Genomic DNA, 25,215 nt, shown 5'->3' on the forward strand with positions numbered 1-25,215 from the left:
ATAGTATGAATGACTAGGTAGGTACAGTATGAATGACTAGGTAGTTACAGTATGAATGACTAGGTAGGTACAGTATGAATGACTAGGTAGTTATAGTATGAATGACTAGGTAGTTATAGTATGAATGACTAGGTAGTTACAGTATGAATGACTAGGTAGTTACAGTATGAATGACTAGGTAGGTACAGTATGAATGACTAGGTAGTTATAGTATGAATGACTAGGTAGGTACAGTATGAATGACTAGGTAGTTATAGTATGAATGACTAGGTAGTTATAGTATGAATGACTAGGTAGTTATAGTATGAATGACTAGGTAGTTATAGTATGAATGACTAGGTAGTTACAGTATGAATGACTAGGTAGTTACAGTATGAATGACTAGGTAGTTACAGTATGAATGACTAGGTAGTTACAGTATGAATGACTAAGTAGTTACAGTATGAATGACTAGGTAGGTACAGTATGAATGACTAGGTAGTTACAGTATGAATGACTAACAGTATGAATGACTAGGTAGTTACAGTATGAATGAATAGGTAGTTACAGTATGAATGACTAGGTAGGTACAGTATGAATGACTAGGTAGTTATAGTATGAATGACTAGGTAGGTACAGTATGAATGACTAGGTAGTTATAGTATGAATGACTAGGTAGTTATAGTATGAATGACTAGGTAGTTATAGTATGAATGACTAGGTAGTTATAGTATGAATGACTAGGTAGTTATAGTATGAATGACTAGGTAGTTACAGTATGAATGACTAGGTAGTTACAGTATGAATGACTAGGTAGTTACAGTATGAATGACTAGGTAGTTACAGTATGAATGACTAGGTAGTTACAGTATGAATGACTAGGTAGTTACAGTATGAATGACTAGGTAGTTATAGTATGAATGACTAGGTAGTTACAGTATGAATGACTAGGTAGTTACAGTATGAATGACTAGGTAGTTACAGTATGAATGACTAGGTAGTTACAGTATGAATGACTAGGTAGTTACAGTATGAATGACTAGGTAGTTACAGTATGAATGACTAGGTAGTTACAGTATGAATGACTAGGTAGTTACAGTATGAATGACTAGGTAGTTACAGTATGAATGACTAGGTAGTTATAGTATGAATGACTAGGTAGTTATAGTATGAATGACTAGGTAGTTATAGTATGAATGACTAGGTAGTTATAGTATGAATGACTAGGTAGTTATAGTATGAATGACTAGGTAGTTATAGTATGAATGACTAGGTAGTTATAGTATGAATGACTAGGTAGTTACAGTATGAATGACTAGGTAGTTACAGTATGAATGACTAGGTAGTTATAGTATGAATGACTAGGTAGTTACAGTATGAATGACTAGGTAGTTACAGTATGAATGACTAGGTAGTTACAGTGTGAATGAATAGGTAGTTACATGAATGACTAGGTAGTTATAGTATGAATGACTAGGTAGTTACAGTATGAATGACTAGGTAGTTACAGTATGAATGACTAGGTAGTTACAGTGTGAATGAATAGGTAGTTACAGTGTGAATGACTATAGTTACATGAATGAATAGGCAGTTACAGTATGAATGACTAGGTAGTTACAGCATGAATGAATAGGTAGTTACAGTGTGAATGACTAGGTAGTTACATGAATGACTAGGTAGTTACAGTGAATGAATAGGTAGTTACAGGTGAATGAATAGGTAGTTACAGTATGAATGACTAGGTAGTTACAGTATGAATGACTAGGTAGTTACAGTATGAATGACTAGGTAGTTACAGTATGAATAACTAGGTAGTTACTAGGTAGTTATAGTATGAATGAACTAGGTAGTTACAGTGTGAATGAATAGGTAGTTACAGTGTGAATGACTAGGTAGTTACAGTATGAATGACTAGGTAGTTACAGTGTGAATGACTAGGTAGTTATAGTATGAATGACTAGGTAGTTACAGTATGAATGAATAGGTAGTTACAGTATGAATGACTAGGTGGTTACAGTATGAATGAATAGGTAGTTACAGTATGAATGACTAGGTAGTTACAGTGTGAATGAATAGGTAGTTACAGTGTGAATGAATAGGTAGTTACAGTATTGAATGAATAGGTAGTTACAGTGTGAATGAATAGGTAGTTACAGTATGAATGAATAGGTAGTTACAGTGTGAATGAATAGGTAGTTACAGTGTGAATGACTAGGTAGTTACAGTGTGAATGATAGGTAGTTACAGTATGAATGACTAGGTAGTTACAGTAGTTGAATGACTAGGTAGTTACAGCATGAATGACTAGGTAGTTATAGTATGAATGACTAGGTAGTTACAGTATGAATGAATAGGTGGTTATAGTATGAATGAATAGGTAGTTACAGTGTGAATGACTAGGTAGTTACAGTATGAATGAATAGGTAGTTACAGTATGAATGAATAGGTAGTTACAGTATGAATGACTAGGTAGTTACAGTATGAATGACTAGGTAGTTACAGTGTGAATGACTAGGTAGTTACAGTATGAATGACTAGGTAGTTACAGTGTGAATGACTAGGTAGTTACAGTGTGAATGAATAGGTAGTTACAGTATGAATGACTAGGTAGTTACAGTGTGAATGAATAGGTAGTTACAGTGTGAATGACTAGGTAGTTACAGTGTGAATGAATAGGTAGTTACAGTATGAATGACTAGGTAGTTGAAGCAGTAGTTACAGCATGAATGACTAGGTAGTTACAGCATGAATGACTAGGTAGTTACAGTATGAATGACTAGTAGTTACAGTATGAATGAATAGGTAGTTACAGTATGAATGAATAGGTAGTTACAGTATGAATGAATAGGTAGTTACAGTATGAATGACTAGGTAGTTATAGTGTGAATGAATAGGTAGTTACAGTGAATGACTAGGTAGTTGACTAGTAGTTATGAATGACTAGGTGGTTACAGTGAATGAATGACTAGGTAGTTATAGTATGAATGACTAGGTAGTTACAGTATGAATGACTAGGTAGTTACAGTATGAATGACTAGGTAGTTATAGTATGAATGACTAGGTAGTTACAGTATGAATGACTAGGTAGGTACAGTATGAATGACTAGGTAGTTATAGTATGAATGACTAGGTAGTTACAGTATGAATGACTAGGTAGTTACAGTATGAATGACTAGGTAGTTACAGTATGAAATGACTAGGTAGTTATAGTATGAATGACTAGGTAGTTACAGTATGAATGACTAGGTAGTTACAGTATGAATGACTAGGTGGTTATAGTATGAATGAATAGGTAGTTACAGTATGAATGACTAGGTAGTTACAGTATGAATGACTAGGTAGTTACATGAATGACTAGGTAGTTACAGTATGAATGACTAGGTAGTTACAGTGTGAATGACTAGGTAGTTATAGTATGAATGACTAGGTAGTTACAGTATGAAATGACTAGGTAGTTACAGTATGAATGACTAGGTAGTTACAGGATGAATGACTAGGCAGTTACAGTATGAATGACTAGGTAGTTACAGTGTGAATGACTAGGTAGTTACAGTATGAATGACTAGTAGTTACAGTGTGAATGAATAGGTAGTTACAGTGTGAATGACTAGGTAGTTACAGTATGAATGACTAGGTAGTTACAGTGTGAATGAATAGGTAGTTACAGTGTGAATGACTAGGTAGTTACAGTGTGAATGAATAGGTAGTTACAGTGTGAATGAATAGGTAGTTACAGTATGAATGACTAGGTAGTTACAGTGTGAATGAATAGGTAGTTACAGTATGAATGAATAGGTAGTTACAGTGTGAATGAATAGGTAGTTACAGTGAATGACTAGGTGGTTACAATGAATGAATAGGTGCAGTTACAGTATGAATGAATAGGTAGTTACAGTGTGAATGAATAGGTAGTTACAGTGTGAATGAATAGGTAGTTACAGTGTGAATGAACAGGTAGTTACAGTGTGAATGACTAGGTAGTTACAGTGTGAATGAATAGGTAGTACAGTGAATGAACAGGTGAATGAATAGGTAGTTACAGTGTGAATGAATAGGTAGTTACAGTGAATGAATAGGTAGTTACAGCATGAATGACTAGGTAGTTACAGTGTGAATGAATAGGTAGTTACAGTGTGAATGAATAGGTAGTTACAGCATGAATGAATAGGTAGTTACAGTGTGAATGAATAGGTGGTTACAGTATGAATGAATAGGTAGTTACAGTGTGAATGACTAGGTAGTTACAGTGAATGAATGAATAGGTAGTTACAGTGTGAATGAATAGGTAGTTACAGTGTGAATGAATAGGTAGTTACAGTGCATGAATGACTAGGTAGTTACAGTGTGAATGAATAGGTAGTTACAGTATGAATGACTAGGTAGTTACAGTGAATGACTAGGTTACAGTTGAACAGTATGAATGACTAGGTAGTTACAGTGTGAATGAATAGGTAGTTACAGTATGAATGACTAGGTAGTTACAGTGTGAATGAATAGGTAGTTACAGTATGAATGAACTAGGTAGTTACAGTATGAATGAATAGGTAGTTACAGTGTGAATGACTAGGTAGTTACAGTGTGAATGACTAGGTAGTTATAGTATGAATGACTAGGTAGTTACAGTATGAATGAATAGGTAGTTACAGTATGAATGAATAGGTAGTTACAGTATGAATGACTAGGTAGTTACAGTGTGAATGACTAGGTAGTTACAGTGTGAATGAATAGGTAGTTATAGTATGAATGACTAGGTGGTTACAGTATGAATGACTAGGTAGTTATAGTATGAATTACTAGGTGGTTACAGTATGAATGACTAGGTAGTTACAGTATGAATGACTAGGTAGTTACAGTATGAATGACTAGGTAGTTACAGTATGAATGACTAGGTAGTTATAGTATGAATGACTAGGTAGTTACAGTATGAATGACTAGGTAGGTACAGTATGAATGACTAGGTAGTTATAGTATGAATGACTAGGTAGTTACAGTATGAATGACTAGGTAGTTATAGTATGAATGACTAGGTAGTTACAGTATGAATGACTAGGTAGTTATAGTATGAATAACTAGGTAGTTACAGTATGAATGACTAGGTAGTTACAGTATGAATGACTAGGTAGTTATAGTATGAATGACTAGGTAGTTACAGTATGAATGACTAGGTAGTTACAGTATGAATGACTAGGTAGTTACAGTATGAATGACTAGGTAGTTACAGTATGAATGACTAGGTAGTTACAGTATGAATGACTAGGTAGTTACAGTATGAATGACTAGGTAGTTACAGTATGAATGACTAGGTAGTTACAGTATGAATGACTAGGTAGTTACAGTATGAATGACTAGGTAGTTACAGTATGAATGACTAGGTAGTTACAGTATGAATGACTAGGTAGTTACAGTGTGAATGAATAGGTAGTTACAGTGTGAATAACTAGGTAGTTACAGTATGAATGACTAGGTAGTTACAGTATGAATGACTAGGTAGTTACAGTATGAATGACTAGGTAGTTACAGTATGAATGACTAGGTAGTTACAGTATGAATGACTAGGTAGTTACAGTGTGAATGACTAGGTAGTTATAGTATGAATGACTAGGTAGTTACAGTGTGAATGACTAGGTAGTTACAGTATGAATGACTAGGTAGTTACAGTATGAATGACTAGGTAGTTACAGTATGAATGACTAGGTAGTTATAGTATGAATGACTAGGTAGTTACAGTATGAATGACTAGGTAGTTATAGTATGAATAACTAGGTAGTTACAGTATGAATGACTAAGTAGTTACAGTATGAATGACTAGGTAGTTACAGTATGAATGACTAGGTAGTTACAGTATGAATGACTAGGTAGTTATAGTATGAATGACTAGGTAGTTACAGTATGAATGACTAGGTAGTTATAGTATGAATAACTAGGTAGTTACAGTATGAATGACTAAGTAGTTACAGTATGAATGACTAGGTAGTTACAGTATGAATGACTAGGTAGTTACAGTATGAATGACTAGGTAGTTACAGTATGAATGACTAGGTAGTTATAGTATGAATGACTAGGTAGTTACAGTATGAATGACTAGGTAGTTATAGTATGAATAACTAGGTAGTTACAGTATGAATGACTAAGTAGTTACAGTATGAATGACTAGGTAGGTACAGTATGAATGACTAGGTAGTTACAGTATGAATGACTAGGTAGTTATAGTATGAATGACTAGGTGGTTATAGTATGAATGACTAGGTAGTTACAGTATGAATGACTAGGTAGTTACAGTATGAATGACTAGGTAGTTACAGTATGAATGACTAGGTAGTTATAGTATGAATGACTAGGTAGTTACAGTATGAATGACTAGGTAGTTACAGTATGAATGACTAGGTAGTTACAGTGTGAATGAATAGGTAGTTACAGTGTGAATGACTAGGTAGTTACAGTATGAATGACTAGGTAGTTACAGTATGAATGACTAGGTAGTTACAGTATGAATGACTAGGTAGTTATAGTATGAATGACTAGGTAGTTACAGTATGAATGACTAGGTAGTTACAGTATGAATGACTAGGTAGTTACAGTGTGAATGAATAGGTAGTTACAGTGTGAATGACTAGGTAGTTACAGTATGAATAACTAGGTAGTTACAGTATGAATGACTAAGTAGTTACAGTATGAATGACTAGGTAGGTACAGTATGAATAACTAGGTAGTTACAGTATGAATGACTAGGTAGTTACAGTATGAATGACTAGGTAGTTACAGTATGAATGACTAGGTAGTTACAGTATGAATGACTAGGTAGTTATAGTATGAATGACTAGGTAGTTACAGTATGAATGACTAGGTAGTTACAGTGTGAATGACTAGGTAGTTACAGTATGAATGACTAGGTAGTTATAGTATGAATGACTAGGTAGTTATAGTATGAATGACTAGGTAGTTACAGTATGAATGACTAGGTAGTTATAGTATGAATGACTAGGTAGTTACAGTATGAATGATAGGTAGTTACAGTATGAATAGGTAGTTACAGTATTAATGAATAGGTAGTTACAGTATTAATGACTAGGTAGTTACAGTATGAATGACTAGGTAGTTACAGTATGAATGAATAGGTAGTTACAGTATGAATGACTAGGTAGTTACAGTATGAATGACTAGGTAGTTATAGTATGAATGACTAGGTAGTTACAGTATGAATGACTAGGTAGTTATAGTATGAATGACTAGGTAGTTATAGTATGAATGACTAGGTAGTTATAGTATGAATGACTAGGTAGTTACAGTATGAATGACTAGATAGTTATAGTATGAATGACTAGGTAGTTATAGTATGAATGACTAGGTAGGTACAGTATGAATGACTAGGTAGTTACAGTATGAATGACTAGGTAGCTACAGTATGAATGACTAGGTAGTTGTTTTAAATACGTACTGATATGATGCATGCTGGGTGACGTGAGCACAAATGTTTGTATTCAGAAAGAAACAAATGTCCTACATTTGTAAACATTTTATACTACAAAACTATTTGTTTATTGAAAAACATTACACATAAGAACAAAAACAGGGAAGACTGAAGAGAGAATGTAGTGACTGAAGTCCAAATGAACATATTGTAAAAATATAAAATAAACATGAATTGATCCGTAAAACGCCTACTATAATTAGGTGCTCTGTTCAATCATACCATCTGCATAGCGGTTGTTTTGGCGGTGTCGGAGGTGGAAATGTTTTCGAGCTGTCAAATCTACAAGCTGCTCCCAGCATCACACCTAAAGCAGACCTCGCCATTGTCTGCATGGAGTCCCGTTAAAGTCCCATGCAGCCTTGTTTACAAGTTTGAACAGTGGAATGTGAGATGTCATCTACACTTCGATTAGCGGGTGTCAGCTAACTGCGGTTAACACTCGATCTGATTGAATCCAGGCCTTAGTATCATGACATAAATATGTTACCAACATGATTGAAGATGACAAGGTTCTCATTATGACAAAAGAAAACAGAACAAGGCTAATCTTTTGAGTATTTTAGGGGATGCTCTTGTAACAGAGGCAGCACGTTGTGTAACCGGTAAGTTATAACATGTACTGTATGTGCTTTTGGTCTTTCAGTGACCACCAGACAACACTGAATCAGCTCTCAGTACATAATCATCACCTTCAGTCATCTGCTACAGCGCTCAGCCTTTCAACTACTGGGATTTGTATTGACAGTAAAAAAGAAGAACTAATTTGTATTAATACAGTATACTTGAACCACTTCAGTAGTAGACCTACATTCAAGGCCAGTGAATATAATACAATAATATACTGTAAATATGGCCTCCAACTCCATGTCAATCACTTACATATGCTTTTCATTTTTGAACCCATGAATGTATGGTTAACACGTAGTAGCTAGATATTAGATGGCCATATTTATCTTAAGACACTTGACAATCTATTGCTGATCAATTAAATCTTTGCGACATTTGAATCGATGCTTGTGGGTACATTTTATAAAAAGCTATTCTTGCAACAATTGAACTCTTAACAATTCATAAAATATTTCTAGCAGTTCAGAATGTAACATGTATTGCTTATCCATTGACTGCCTTTGGTAGTTAAGACAAGGATTTAAAGTGTGAAAATCAGATAGCAGGCCAACGACCATTATGCAACATACACCACAGATAAAGCTTTTGTGTGACAAAAAAATTGGAAATCAAACAAAGCTTAAATATAGGCGAACTACACATTTTCATTAAACCCATAAGGCTATAATATAAACATTCAAATGTTACACTCTGCAAGTTTTTTTTAGGCCTGCACCCAATCCATGAACCATGTGCTTGAGCAAGTGAAGGCGTACAACACACTTGCATGGTGTCATGACCCCGGTTGGGGTCAATTCCTTTTCAAATCATTCTGAATTGACTGAGTTTAAGTGGAATTGGGTCCAACACCGGTCCTGACGTGTTCCTCTGTAGTACTGCACCATAAACAGGTAGTCATGTCCCTGTGATCTGCTGCAGCTCGTTGAGGGGAGGAGAGTCTCTGCTAAGGCAGTCTGACTCAGTCTCTCCACTATCAGTCTGAGGCTGGGCCACTGGCTGGGATCTTCTCAACACCAGCTTGTACAGCCCGGCCATGAGGAAGATCACTGCGATCACAGCGAAGTAGCTGGCGTATATGAGAAACTGTGAGACGGAGAGAGAGAAAATATTTATCAAGCTACATCAGTGTGGTAACAGTAATACAACTCTCTAAAAGCAAAACATATTTCACATCCAAACATTGTGGATAGTATTGTCTTTAGATAAGTTACCTGTGGGAAATGTCCAGGCCCAGCCCGACAGAGTCCACTACCACAACAGTAAGCAGAGTCTGAAGCAGCAGGGCAATGAAAGTGTTCACTCCAAACACTAAGGCATATCGCTGCATACTCAGGTTGGCAGCAATCTGAAACCTGGTGGAGCACAAAATATTATGTTTTCAATTGTATTTCTAAAGACAAAAAGTGGAGTTTGAATACACAGTAGAAAGATGAAATTGAATACACAGTTAAGATATGTCATAGGTAGACAGCTAGCTACAGTAGAAGCCTACAGCAATGATACAATTGAGTCAAAACATTACCAACAAACTTTAAATCCCTGGGCATCATATGGTTTTCAGGGGATGTCTGTCCTAATCACATAGCGATGGTTATATAATGTACTGTAGGTCAGGATGTCTGTCTGTCCTAATCACGTAGCGGTGGTTATATCATGTACTGTAGGTCAGGATGTCTGTCCTAATCACGTAGCGGTGGTTATATCATGTACTGTAGGTCAGGATGTCTGTCTGTCCTAATCACGTAGCAATGGTTATATCATGTACTGTAGGTCAGGATGTCTGTCCTACTCACGTAGCGGTGGTTATATAATGTACTGTAGGTCAGGATGTCTGTCTGTCCGGTGGTTATAATCAGGTCAGGATGTCTGTCCTAATCACGTAGCGATGGTTATATCATGTACTGTAGGTCAGGATGTCTGTCCTAATCACGTAGCAATGGTTATATCATGTACTGTAGGTCAGGATGTCTGTCCTAATCACGTAGCGGTGGTTATATCATGAACTGTAGGTCAGGATGTCTGTCCTAATCACGTAGCGATGGTTATATCATGTACTGTAGGTCAGGATGTCTGTCCTAATCACATAGTGGTGGTTATATCATGTACTGTAGGTCAGGATGTCTGTCCTAATCACGTAGTGGTGGTTATATCATGTACTGTAGGTCAGGATGTCTGTCTGTCCTAATCACGTAGCAATGGTTATATCATGTACTGTAGGTCAGGATGTCTGTCCTAATCACGTAGCGATGGTTATATCATGTACTGTAGGTCAGGATGTCTGTCTGTCCTACTCACGTAGCGATGGTTATATCATGTACTGTAGGTCAGGATGTCTGTCTGTCCTAATCACGTAGCGATGGTTATATCATGTACTGTAGGTCAGGATGTCTGTCCTAATCACGTAGCGGTGGTTATATCATATACTGTAGGTCAGGATGTCTGTCTGTCCTAATCATGTAGCGATCATGTACTGTAGGTCAGGATGTCTGTCCTAATCACATAGTGGTGGTTATATCATGTACTGTAGGTCAGGATGTCTGTCCTAATCACGTAGCGATGGTTATATCATGTACTGTAGGTCAGGATGTCTGTCCTAATCACGTAGCGATGGTTATATCATGTACTGTAGGTCAGGATGTCTGTCCTAATCACGTAGCGATGGTTATATCATGTACTGTAGGTCAGGATGTCTGTCTGTCCTAATCACGTAGCGATGGTTATATCATGTACTGTAGGTCAGGATGTCTGTCCTAATATAATAATAATAAATGCCATTTAGCTGACGCTTTTATCCAAAGCGACTTACAGTCATGTGTGCATACATTCTACGTATGGGTGGTCCCGGGAATCGAACCCACTACCCTGGCGTTACAAGCGCCATGCTCTACCAACTGAGCTACAGAAGGACCACAATCACAACCACAATCCTAATCACGTAGCGATGGTTATATCATGTACTGTAGGTCAGGATGTCTGTCCTAATCACGTAGCGATCATGTACTGTAGGTCAGGATGTCTGTCCTAATCACGTAGCGGTGGTTATATCATGTACTGTAGGTCAGGATGTCTGTCCTAATCACGTAGCGATGGTTATATCATGTACTGTAGGTCAGGATGTCTGTCCTAATCACGTAGCAATGGTTATATCATGTACTGTAGGTCAGGATGTCTGTCCTAATCACGTAGCGGTGGTTATATCATGAACTGTAGGTCAGGATGTCTGTCTGTCCTAATCACGTAGCGATGGTTATATCATGTACTGTAGGTCAGGATGTCTGTCCTAATCACATAGTGGTGGTTATATCATGTACTGTAGGTCAGGATGTCTGTCCTAATCACGTAGTGGTGGTTATATCATGTACTGTAGGTCAGGATGTCTGTCTGTCCTAATCACGTAGCAATGGTTATATCATGTACTGTAGGTCAGGATGTCTGTCCTAATCACGTAGCGATGGTTATATCATGTACTGTAGGTCAGGATGTCTGTCTGTCCTACTCACGTAAGCGATGGTTATATCATGTACTGTAGGTCAGGATGTCTGTCTGTCCTAATCACGTAGCGATGGTTATATCATGTACTGTAGGTCAGGATGTCTGTCCTAATCACGTAGCGGTGGTTATATCATATACTGTAGGTCAGGATGTCTGTCTGTCCTAATCATGTAGCGATCATGTACTGTAGGTCAGGATGTCTGTCCTAATCACATAGTGGTGGTTATATCATGTACTGTAGGTCAGGATGTCTGTCCTAATCACGTAGCGATGGTTATATCATGTACTGTAGGTCAGGATGTCTGTCCTAATCACGTAGCGATGGTTATATCATGTACTGTAGGTCAGGATGTCTGTCCTAATCACGTAGCGATGGTTATATCATGTACTGTAGGTCAGGATGTCTGTCTGTCCTAATCACGTAGCGATGGTTATATCATGTACTGTAGGTCAGGATGTCTGTCCTAATATAATAATAATAATATATGCCATTTAGCTGACGCTTTTATCCAAAGCGACTTACAGTCATGTGTGCATACATTCTACGTATGGGTGGTCCCGGGAATCGAACCCACTACCCTGGCGTTACAAGCGCCATGCTCTACCAACTGAGCTACAGAAGGACCACAATCACAACCACAATCCTAATCACGTAGCGATGGTTATATCATGTACTGTAGGTCAGGATGTCTGTCCTAATCACGTAGCGATCATGTACTGTAGGTCAGGATGTCTGTCCTAATCACGTAGCGATGGTTATATCATGTACTGTAGGTCAGGATGTCTGTCCTAATCACGTAGTGGTGGTTATATCATGTACTGTAGGTCAGGATGTCTGTCCTAATCACGTAGCGATCATGTACTGTAGGTCAGGATGTCTGTCCTAATCACGTAGCGATGGTTATATCATGTACTGTAGGTCAGGATGTCTGTCCTAATCACGTAGCGATCATGTACTGTAGGTCAGGATGTCTGTCCTAATCACGTAGCGATGGTTATATCATGTACTGTAGGTCAGGATGTCTGTCCTAATCACGTAGTGGTGGTTATATCATGTACTGTAGGTCAGGATGTCTGTCCTAATCACGTAGCGATCATGTACTGTAGGTCAGGATGTCTGTCCTAATCACGTAGCGATCATGTACTGTAGGTCAGGATGTCTGTCCTAATCACGTAGCGATGGTTATATCATGTACTGTAGGTCAGGATGTCTGCCCTAATCACGTAGCGATGGTTATATCATGTACTGTAGGTCAGGATGTCTGTCCTAATCACATAGTGGTGGTTATATCATGTACTGTAGGTCAGGATGTCTGTCCTAATCACGTAGCGATGGTTATATCATGTACTGTAGGTCAGGATGTCTGCCCTAATCACGTAGCGATGGTTATATCATGTACTGTAGGTCAGGATGTCTGTCCTAATCACGTAGCGATGGTTATATCATGTACTGTAGGTCAGGATGTCTGTCCTAATCACGTAGCGATGGTTATATCATGTACTGTAGGTCAGGATGTCTGTCCTAATCACGTAGCGATGGTTATATCATGTACTGTAGGTCAGGATGTCTGTCTGTCCTAATCACGTAGCGATGGTTATATCATGTACTGTAGGTCAGGATGTCTGTCTGTCCTAATCACGTAGCAATGGTTATATCATGTACTGTAGGTCAGGATGTCTGTCCTAATCACGTAGCGATGGTTATATCATGTACTGTAGGTCAGGATGTCTGTCCTAATCACGTAGTGGTGGTTATATCATGTACTGTAGGTCAGGATGTCTGTCCTAATCACGTAGCGATGGTTATATCATGTACTGTAGGTCAGGATGTCTGTCCTAATCACGTAGCGATGGTTGGTGGTTATATCATGTACTGTAGGTCAGGATGTCTGTCCTAATCACATAGTGGTAGTTATATCATGTACTGTAGGTCAGGATGTCTGTCCTAATCACGTAGCGATGGTTATATCATGTACTGTAGGTCAGGATGTCTGTCCTAATCACGTAGCGATCATGTACTGTAGGTCAGGATGTCTGTCCTAATCACATAGTGGTGGTTATATCATGTACTGTAGGTCAGGATGTCTGTCCTAATCACGTAGCGATGGTTATATCATGTACTGTAGGTCAGGATGTCTGTCCTAATCACGTAGTGGTGGTTATATCATGTACTGTAGGTCAGGATGTCTGTCCTAATCACGTAGTGGTGGTTATATCATGTACTGTAGGTCAGGATGTCTGTCCTAATCACGTAGCGATGGTTATATCATGTACTGTAGGTCAGGATGTCTGTCTGTCCTAATCACGTAGCGATGGTTATATCATGTACTGTAGGTCAGGATGTCTGTCTGTCCTAATCACGTAGCGATGGTTATATCATGTACTGTAGGTCAGGATGTCTGTCCTAATCACGTAGCGGTGGTTATATCATGTACTGTAGGTCAGGATGTCTGTCCTAATCACGTAGCGATGGTTATATCATGTACTGTAGGTCAGGATGTCTGTCCTAATCACGTAGTGGTGGTTATATCATGTACTGTAGGTCAGGATGTCTGTCCTAATCACGTAGCGATGGTTATATCATGTACTGTAGGTCAGGATGTCTGTCTGTCCTACTCATGTAGCGATGGTTATATCATGTACTGTAGGTCAGGATGTCTGTCCTAATCACGTAGCGATGGTTGGTGGTTATATCATGTACTGTAGGTCAGGATGTCTGTCCTAATCACATAGTGGTAGTTATATCATGTACTGTAGGTCAGGATGTCTGTCCTAATCACGTAGCGATGGTTATATCATGTACTGTAGGTCAGGATGTCTGTCCTAATCACGTAGCGATGGTTATATCATGTACTGTAGGTCAGGATGTCTGTCTGTCCTAATCACGTAGCGATGGTTATATCATGTACTGTAGGTCAGGATGTCTGTCTGTCCTAATCACGTAGCGATCATGTACTGTAGGTCAGGATGTCTGTCTGTCCTAATCACATAGTGGTGGTTATATCATGTACTGTAGGTCAGGATGTCTGTCCTAATCACGTAGTGGTGGTTATATCATGTACTGTAGGTCAGGATGTCTGTCCTAATCACGTAGCGATGGTTATATCATGTACTGTAGGTCAGGATGTCTGTCCTAATCACGTAGCGATGGTTATATCATGTACTGTAGGTCAGGATGTCTGTCCTAATCACGTAGTGGTGGTTATATCATGTACTGTAGGTCAGGATGTCTGTCCTAATCACGTAGCGATGGTTATATCATGTACTGTAGGTCAGGATGTCTGTCCTACTCACGTAGCGATGGTTATATCATGTACTGTAGGTCAGGATGTCTGTCTGTCCTAATCACGTAGCGATGGTTATATCATGTACTGTAGGTCAGGATGTCTGTCCTAATCACGTAGCGGTGGTTATATCATGTACTGTAGGTCAGGATGTCTGTCCTAATCACGTAGCGATGGTTATATCATGTACTGTAGGTCAGGATGTCTGTCCTAATCACGTAGTGGTGGTTATATCATGTACTGTAGGTCAGGATGTCTGTCCTAATCACGTAGCGATGGTTATATCATGTACTGTAGGTCAGGATGTCTGTCCTAATCACGTAGTGGTGGTTATATCATGTACTGTAGGTCAGGATGTCTGTCCTAATCACGTAGCGATGGTTATATCATGAACTGTAGGTCAGGATGTCTGTCCTAATCACGTAGCGATCATGTACTGTAGGTCAGGATGTCTGTCTGTCCTACTCACGTAGCGATGGTTATATCATGTACTGTATGTCAGGATGTCTGTCCTAATCACGTAGCGGTGGTTATATCATGAACTGTAGGTCAGGATGTCTGTCTGTCCTAATCATGTAGCGATGGTTATATCATGAATTGTAGGTCAGGATGTCTGTCTGTCCTAATCATGTAGCGATGGTTATATCATGAACTGTAGGTCAGGATGTCTGTCCTACTCACGTAGTGATGGTTATATCATGTACTGTAGGTCAGGATGTCTGTCCTAATCACGTAGTGATGGTTATATCATGAACTGTAGGTCAGGATGTCTGTCTGTCCTAATCACGTAGTGATGGTTATATCATGTACTGTAGGTCAGGATGTCTGTCCTAATCACGTAGCGATGGTTATATCATGTACTGTAGGTCAGGATGTCTGTCTGTCCTAATCACGTAGCGATGGTTATATCATGTACTGTAGGTCAGGATGTCTGTCTGTCCTAATCACGTAGCGGTGGTTATATCATGTACTGTAGGTCAGGATGTCTGTCTGTCCTAATCACGTAGCGATGGTTATATCATGTACTGTAGGTCAGGATGTCTGTCTGTCCTACTCACGTAGCGATGGTTATCAGCAGCATGTAGGTGGCTCTGAAGACCACATAGGAGGTGTAGCACACCCAGATGTTCCTGATGGTGTCCATGAGGTACACAGCCACAGCCATGACCACTGAGAAGATGCAGAGAGCCAGCTCTCCCAGACTGCCCAGGAGACCTTGATGGAGCCCACCCCAAAGGCTGCTAACGCACCTAAGCATAAACACCAGGGGTGTGATCAGTCAGCAGACAAACAGAACATGCATTGAAATTAAAATGTGCGTTCTTATTTGATTAGATTCTGCTTCCAGGCTGACTTGGAAGTATGGTAACGCAAGACTATTCTTTAATCAATTCAAGTAGAATCTTCTCAGGTTCTAATTCATCTGAAACGGTACTTCATCATCAACTTTACCTAACAAGGTGGAGACTGTCTCCACGTATCCATTGTAGATCTCAAACTCCTGGGAGGGCAGGACTTTCTCCCACAGGGCCTGAACATAGTTGACCAACTGGAAGTAGCCACACGTAGAGAGGGCCCACCACACCGACCAAGCCAGGAGGGCAGGGCATGAGTAGCACTGCAGGAAGTCTTCCCATAGGATCCTTAACACGTCCACTAAGCCACTGCTAGCTCCACCCCCATCACTGGCCGTCACGACCTGAGTGAAGAAAATTGTACACAGAGTTGAGTAAGAACTTGCGTAAGAATCAACGGACTCAAATGCTCTGAAAAAAAAACTGCTTCCTGAAAGTGAGTGATGAAGCAAGGTTTTAGTTCAAAGTCTTTTTTGTAAATGCTCTAGTATTGCAACATTCAATGGTGTCAATCTAGTGTCTTTCAATTTGGGACAGCAGAGTTGCATGACATCAATTAATAAACAACAATTAATGGTTTTAACTCAGAGCTGCAACATGGTTCAACAACATTACTCAGTCCTCCAAAGAGGCCATAGTGACCCGTCTTACCAATAACAATAAAAACATCACACACAAAAAGAGGCTCACCATGGTGACCTCATCAATCTTCAGAGGTACTTTGCTCTCAGGGTCCTCTGCTTCATCCATGGGAACCCTGCTGTTCTGATGCACCGGCTTCTCCCCCTCTGTCCCCTGGCGCTTATGGAAGAACAAGCTCCTACTGGGCATGGGCAAAAACCAGGGCGCCACGAAGGCCAAGATGGCCGACACCAATGTGATAATACAGAGGTAGAGCAGCCGGATCTGAGCCACAGACACTAGCAGCTGCCCAGCCAGCGAGCCAGCAGCGGAGCCCAGTAACGTAATACTACGACAGTAACCAGTGACTCTCTGGTACTGGGCCGGCTCCACCACACTGTAGATGTAAGAGTAGTAGGCTATGTCTGTGGCAGTGGCGAGGCCAAAGAACAACTCCAGAAGCTGCATGGCCAGCACACCCCGGGCCTTCATTAGCATAAAGTAGGTCACTACCAAGCTCACCGCCTGCAGAATCAGCACAGGCTTGTAACACAGGTAGTCTGTGGCCAGGAAAACTGGGAAGAGTAGCACGAGGTAGGAATAGGTCCATATTGGGTAGATTTCATTTACAAGCTGTGGACAGAGGATATGTAGACAAAGTCAGCCATGTTATTGTAATTCACTACTAAGGGCAAAAAATATAAACGCTTCCAATGAACATAAATGTGATGTAAGGCTAATATTCAAGGTTGCTGCCTGTTTAGCTCTTACAAAGCAATAAGTAACCTCCATATTAGTTAACTAGGCTACATCTCTTCATTGGTGCCACAAGAGAAAAGCAATTATTTTCGCATTTGAGATTTAATTTTTTTTTCTCCAAAGGATTTGAGACCACATGAGCTAGTGGTCCTATTAAGAAAATATTTCAAGGATTGTAGTCAAACTGGATTAGCATGAGGACACCGAAACAATGTTAGTAAAATAAAGTTACAGAAGAGCCAACGGTTCTCTTGGTTGTAACGTTATATTGGTGATAAAGAAATGTAAAAAAAAAATACCATTAGCATGGTGATTGCATTAACGTTAAAAATATTCACATGTAAACAATACGTTATTTTGTAGAGTTAGCTGGCGAAATGTAGTTGCTTTTTGCACAACGAACAAGAAGCTAATGCTTGTCCTTCCACTTACCTCTGTTTCAGTAAGGTTTTTATCAGGTCCCATCAAAAACGCAGTTAAGAAAGGCTCAGAAGGTCGGAGATTAGAGAAGAATCCATAAACACAAAGTAAGATCGTGGGATATAGTTGAGACATGTCAACCCCAAAAAAGCACTCCATAACATGACCTCCACGCACCACTGTCGCTAGATTTGATCTGACAGCAATATGGAAAAACAAGTGAAAATATTGTGCGTCGCAGTAAAATGACGACAGAACCTTCGGCCAATTAAATGAGAGCCAAGAGAGGGTTCGTCTAAGCCTAAGGCAACAAAATACAAGTGTATTTAAAAAACAAAATGAGGCACACACGCTGGTATACTTACCAGAGTTATAACATTTTCTTAATCAGATTCTGGCCATTATTATTGATGTTTATATTGATGTGTATGCAGGGCTCATCTGTAAAAGAGACCTTGGTTTCAGAATGACTCACTGTCAAAAAAGGTTCAATAAAATAGGAATTTAATCTGGCTACAAACTCATGACATAACTATTCATAGACCAGGCATACATTTTAATTTAGCTATCAATTTGCTGAGAAAAGAATATCCTTTCAGATGCCATGTGCTTTATAATGTGGTAGGCAGTTTATAACAGCATAATGTATACAATCCATCATATCAATGAGATTGGGAATTTTTATTGCTATAAATGTACATTACTTTAACATGTTCAGTGTGTTACGACTGAGCTGTTACACAAGGAGTCTATAGGATCAACAGATAAAAGGGCCACAACACCTGTCCAGCTGATTCTCAGGAAAAGATCAAGTACTCTGGAGTCAGTTACTCAGACATTTTACAGTCAATATTTCAGCATTAATGAGTGAGTTATACATACTGTTAAGAGAAGAGTACTATAGTTAACAATGAATGCACTGTGCAGAACTGACATCTTTCTATATTAGAGAAGACTCAGTCAAACTCCTGATATACCGCGTCTTTGAATAATCTGGTGATACAGGTAGCCTTGTGCGTCATCACACAAAATGGTAACGCTCACATATTCATATGACACAATCATGACGTCATCTCTACAGGACAAGACAGTGGAACTAGGAACAGGGTCAAAAAAAAAAAGAAGAAGAGTTGGGCAAAGAAAACCCACCGACCCCACTTAAAGGAACCAACAATGGTCCTGGGCCCAAAAGACCATGTACACTTTACCATTAAGACAAACTGGCATTGGTCTGAAACAGTAAAGAGGTCCAAACATTAGTCCAGCACAGTGCATCACACTGAAAAAGCTATAATGTGGACAAAACATTTGTTAGATTTCTTTCAACAACATTTAATTGGTAAGCATTTGAGAGGACATTGGTGGCACCCTTACTATGGTAAAAAAAAGAAGGTGTAGTTATAAAAACAAAATGGAGAAAACTTGAAAGCCTGTCTGAGTGAATTAATGTAAAATAAATATAGTTATCTTTGAATGGTTGTTAATGGCAGAGCTGGGCATTTGCCAAGTACAGAGTGAGAATCTTCCAGACAAAAACACTGCGAGATCGGTCACCACATAAAGCCATTACATCATTGGGATTACAGCATTACCAACATCTGTACACACCCATCAACCCTCAGCGATTTAACCTATTCCCACGCAAAGAGGGTCAGAGTACCCAGAATATTCCAAGAGTCATTCCCAGAGATAACATTCCATACCCCACTAACGCTGCCAGCCAGAAGACAGATTCCTCCTACACTCAAAGATGAGTAGCAAGAGTAGCCTACACCTCTGTAGGATGGAGCTTCATGTTGAAGTGCCTTGTGTAGTCGTATTCTATTGTGGGGATGACGGCCTGGACAAACTTCAAGAAAATCAACAGATACCTGAAACATGAAGTTAAGGAATAATGTGTAGGCAAGAATGGAAGAGAAACAGTATTAGCAAGATCACTTCTATTTACAACTCATCTTATCTTGGGTTACAGTGAATTATACCACGACATTTTTGAATACTCCTTTCACTATAAAGCACAGTATATCAGCACGTACGAATTCAACTATAGCCATTGAATTCTACCGTGTTTGAGCTGCGTTTGAAAGCAAAATTCGAATTGAGAACTTTGAATTAGATTTTTCATAATAGCAAGCTACGACTGATGGTTTCTTTGTTTGGTTACCAAGGCAACTACTGTAGTTATCTAGTAAACTTTCTAGCTACTTCAGTGGATGTTGAAATCATTTCAAGCAGCACATTTGTTAAATTATAGCCATGGTATGAAAGGAATAATCAACTCGTTCCCTGGATATTAAACGCAACTCTGTGGAAAGTAAGTTGTTCATTATTTTCCATAGATCACATGGCCCCTCTTCCATGATGATACATACACTTAAATCACCAAGCTGCATTAAAAACACCTGACTTCAGCTGAGCCGACAATTCCCTTAAAGGATGCATATGAACTCCAAGCTCTCCTCCCCCTTCCGCCACCGTCTCGATGATCCTTTTCATCACTTCAGCATGTCTGGAAAACAGGAAGTGGCAACATTAGTTTACAGGACCATAAGCGCTCCCTCGATGAGTATTACAGTCGGATCAGGGCCCGTACTCAAAGTTTTTCAGAATAGGAGTTCTGATGTGGGATCAGTTTTAGATTATAATGAATAGAAAGGGGGACCTGATCCTAGATCAGCACTCCTCCGACTTTGAGTCGATGAAAGCATGTTCATGATCTCTTGCTTTTACCTGCAGGGATGCACAGAGCACATGGCTGGGGGTGGTAGGTGGGGGTGATTTTCGATGGTGACGGTTTTCTTCACATGATCCTGGCTGATGTCCTCATACATCTGATCCACTGTCAGGGGCTGTCTATCCTGTAGGAGTGAGAGGGGAAATGGTCAACAGAACGTGGAACCCAGGATCTCAGTTTCCCAAGTCAAAGTCAAAGACACATCTTGGGATTTACATCCTCAGTAATATTCACAATGCAATCCAAAAGGACACACTGCAGCATCTAAATGACAACATGTTTTGTTACTGTGCACATGGGATGCACTTTTTGGTCTACCCAAGAAACCCAGTTACACTAAGCTGACTCTGTACTGCTGAGAGCTAGTTTACAAATCAAACACATTTTAATGTCACATGCGCAGAATACAACAGGTGTAGCTTACAAGCCCTTAACCAACAATGCAGTTAAGAAAAATATGTGTTAAAGTATTTACTAAAATAAACTGAAGTAAAAAATGAAATAAATAATTAAGGAGCAACAATAAAAGAACAGTAGAAAGGCTATATACAGGGGGTACCGATACAGAGTCAATGTACAGTAAGTGTTACCTCATCGTATCCAAATAGCCAGAGTCGAGGAGTCTGATAGTATTTGTCATATGTGATGTAGAGGTCATAGGTTCGAGTCTGCAGGATGTCATCGCTCCCAGCTTCTCCCGTTTTGGATTTAGACAAGTCCACCATTTTACTGGTGTCCAGGGTGGCCTAGAGGCACATGGGAAAGAAGAAAAAAATGAAGTGAAAAATGGGGAATAGAGACACTTCCTGGAAACGGAAGCAATGTACAATAAAAGTTACAACAATACTGTGAACTTCTGACCTCATCTGTTTCCAGTAGTCCACTCTCCTCATACTCTGAAAGAACAGAACAAGACAAACTGAACAATTACATTACTTAATTAACTATGAAAGTCAGTTAAGAACAAATTCTTATTTACAATGACGCCCTACCAAAAGGCCTCCTGCGGGGCGGGGCTTAAAAATACACAAAAAAAAAAATAATAGGACAAAACACACATCACAACCAATAAGCACAGAACAATGAGATATCAGATATTTCACCGGACGTATAAATGTGAAGCATCCACTTGGAGTTTCCACTCACTACCAAATATGGTAGTGAAAGGAAGCCCAACGGCCGGGAGTGGGAGAAGACTGAACGAGATGGATTTTGGCCGACATTCTGCTCATTTCTCATCGATTAAACATTTGATCTCAATTAAATTTTCCGTCCCCAAAACTAAAATATGCTACAAACATAATCAAGTAAGTTTTGTATAATTTACCCATTGCCAAAGTTTTTTAAAATTGTGTTGTTTAGGAGTGCAAAGGCGAGTTGAGTTATTGCACAAACTCACTTCAAAGTAGGTGTTCCCTAATGGAAATATGCACATGTGTGCTAGAACGCACCAATTAGGATCTCGCTAACTCGTGCTTGCCTCTGCCCACTAGGACTAATTTGTTCGCGTTAGACCATAGCTCTTTGTTTCAATCTTGGTTTAGTTATACAAGTCTTTGGAATATTCCTTGAGGAGTAGAGTAGACACCTTCCATATCTGCTGCCTCGTCTTCATCATCATCATCATCATCTCCGTTCCCACAAGCACCAGAGTTCACATTCATGTTCATGTCCTTTCAAAACAAAGGAACACAACTATTTTAAGACGTCTGAAATGCTATTAATCTAAGGTTGTTAATTTGAAACATTCATTCGAAATGCAGATTACTAGGATTCAATAACAAAACGTAAATGGTCCATCATATTTACCTTGTTGTCCAATGAGATTTCTCGTACAGCTTCTGTAACTCCCCCTATACCTAAAATATCAATTTGAAATATAACATTCCTGGACAAACAAAACCAAAAGCTAACTTTATTTATAATGTATTCCTGGTAAAAGACCCAAGAAAATGAACCATTGTCACAGGAAATGTCTAAAGTGTCCAACCTGAGTTGTGGTAGGTGTCGACCCATCCTCCATCTCCGTCATCCTCCTCTATGATGGCTTCCAGTTCATCACAATACTCCATCTGTTTACAGCGCTTGTAGCAGGGAACTGTAGGTACACACACAAAATATACATTACTACAGCAACAATAAGGACAAGTAACAGTTTGTAGAGAAAGCACCAATTTAAGAAATGGATCACTAGTCACTTTAATAATGCCACTTAAATAATGTTTACATATCTTGCATTACTCATCTCATATGTATAAACTGTATTTTAAACCGTTTATTGCATCTTGTCTATGCCGCTCGGTCAATGCTCATCCGTATATTTATACCTATATATTCTTATTCCATTCCTTTACTTAGATTTGTGTGTATTAGGGAGTTGTTGTGGAATTGTTAGATTACTTGTTAGATATTGCTGCACTGTTAGAACTAGAAGCACAAGCATTTCGCTACACTCGCAATAACATCTGCTAACCATGTGTTTGTGACCAATAACATTTGATTTGAGTTCACACAGTTCTTACCATTGCGAGTCAATAGGAACTGCTTATCCTTGGGTAAATACGGCTTCACCTTCTCCTCTTCCCCAGACACCCTGGATGGAATAAACATGATGTGACATCTGGGACTACTGTGCTGTCAAAACATCATACTGTAGTTGATGCTATATTTGGAGACAGCATAACATCCATCCAGAATAATTACATGCTCATATCAGAGGAATTAGATTGGAGAAATTAAGTGCAATTTAGCTGACTACAATATCGTATTAGAGGTGCGATAAAGTCCATTTCAATTCCTGTTAGTTGAACTGGACATCGGAACATGGGCATTTCTTTATAAGAGTGTAATTCAATTTCAGAATTGACTTGGATGGAGCCAACCCATGTCCTGGGGTAGCGTGTACAATATTGAGTATCAATCTTACTCCAATGGACACTCACCATTTCCATGTGGGGCAGTGATGAACAAGGTGATCTCCAGCAGCTACAAACTAATGGAGAGAAAAAGAGAGATTTAATAGGAAGTTGTAATAGTTCCGTCAGATGACAATTACTCTGTGGGTTTGGGGGAAAGGAGCTTTTTGGAATTATGACCTACTTCTCCAAATCTCTTTCAGTTGCACTCATTTGCCCAAATGATGAAAGCCTACATACGTGTGACTTGTTGGGCTTTCTACGTGACTCAGTTACAAATGATACCAAAGACAACTTCCTCACCTCTTCTGGAGTGATAACTCCTGTCTCCTTGAATTTGGATTCCTATCAGACAAAATAATGAAGTAATATTATTGTTGAGTTGTCAGTTTGGTATATTTAACGTGTGTGACTGCCTACAAACCATTTAATTACAGAGGTTAGACATTCCATTCTTAATTACTTAAACACTGTCACATTTCTCAAGTGTGATAACTGAAATCATGCGAAGCTAACGTTAGCTACATTGACAAGACAGCCATCAACGCCATGAACCCTTTAAATATTTCATAAACCGAGATTATACACGGCAATAGGACTGTAAACAGCGAATTGTAGCTACATAATACATGTTGAGAGCACTTGAGGGAAGACTTCCCGATAAAGAATGCTAGCATGTTAGCATCTTACACATCACTGCTGAGTGATAGCAATCTACAGTAGCTAGCGATACAGCTAATATAGCTTACCTTCAGCACTGGAGTAAAAAACTCGGCTACACCAAGGGCGGTGCCTTTTACGGAATTAATGGCGTTCTGCATGTTAGCTATCAGATCGATAGATGTGTGCGTCTTCAAATGCCGAAAGACGGTCGGTTTCAGTTGTTTTTTGTCAGTAATAGATCACATGACTTGTCATTTGAGAATCCCCTTCCGCTGTTAAAGTCTCGAGAGATTTGTCTGGACGGCTCAAAGGTTGCCCGATCATGACTGGCCCAGGCCCCAAGGGAAAGTTAAATACATTTGAGTTCTTCAATCTGGAATAAGAGCTTTATTCAGCATACATACAGGTAACTGCCAAAATGAAGGAAACAGCTTCAATGTGCCATGCCATAGATTCAGATATTTGTTACTCTATTGGAGGGATGTTCCTCCACGAGAAATTCCATAATTTGGCGTTTTGTTGATGGTTTTTAACACTGATCCATAATCTCTCATAAGTGTTCAATTGGGTTGAGATCTGATGACTGAGAAACACACAACCATTTAAACCCCCTCTGCTCTTTTGAGCCCTCTATTTCAAAGTCACTTAGATATCTTCTTCGAGCCATGGGAGAACAATGACGAGTGTTGAGTTCTACAGCAGACTCGCACAATTCAATCGCTGGTTGAACACTATTTTCTGTCCCTCCCAAAATATATTAGTAGATAACTGGCCCTCTTTCTGGGACTCACACACAACAGGACCAAGCCTGGCATGCTCAGGAGTGACAGACTATCTTAGCTGGAGGGGTGCTCTCATCTTCCCTATCAACATAGACAGGGCTCGAACTCCTCTT

At 39.3% G+C, this 25,215-nt stretch overlaps 1 protein-coding gene and 1 pseudogene across 3 annotated transcripts; both read right to left on the minus strand.

Moving 5' to 3' along the window:
- Window positions 1-18,250, minus strand: part of LOC127916608 (thiamine transporter 1-like) — a 22,775-nt pseudogene extending 4,525 nt beyond the window's left edge.
- Window positions 18,251-18,495: 245 nt separating this feature from the next.
- Window positions 18,496-24,591, minus strand: LOC127916765 (ubiquitin-like-conjugating enzyme ATG3). Of its 3 annotated transcripts, none has more exons than XM_052499801.1 (12): window positions 24,407-24,591; window positions 23,961-24,002; window positions 23,685-23,734; window positions 23,265-23,371; window positions 22,733-22,840; window positions 22,552-22,601; window positions 22,331-22,415; window positions 21,604-21,638; window positions 21,333-21,488; window positions 20,739-20,866; window positions 20,449-20,517; window positions 18,496-19,879 (listed from the first exon to the last, which is right to left on the minus strand). In XM_052499801.1, the coding sequence occupies exons 1-12, from the start codon at window positions 24,476-24,478 to the stop codon at window positions 19,777-19,779; spliced, it is 1,005 nt and encodes a 334-aa protein (XP_052355761.1). In that variant the 5' UTR covers window positions 24,479-24,591; the 3' UTR covers window positions 18,496-19,776. The 3 variants fall into 3 exon arrangements, with proteins under 3 accessions (XP_052355761.1, XP_052355763.1, XP_052355762.1); XM_052499803.1 differs by having other exon boundaries at window positions 20,381-20,517; XM_052499802.1 differs by having other exon boundaries at window positions 23,265-23,335; window positions 24,407-24,586.
- Window positions 24,592-25,215: the final 624 nt, after the last annotated feature.

Source organism: Oncorhynchus keta, chromosome 37 (assembly GCF_023373465.1).
Source record: "Oncorhynchus keta strain PuntledgeMale-10-30-2019 chromosome 37, Oket_V2, whole genome shotgun sequence".
NCBI lineage: Eukaryota > Metazoa > Chordata > Actinopteri > Salmoniformes > Salmonidae > Oncorhynchus > Oncorhynchus keta.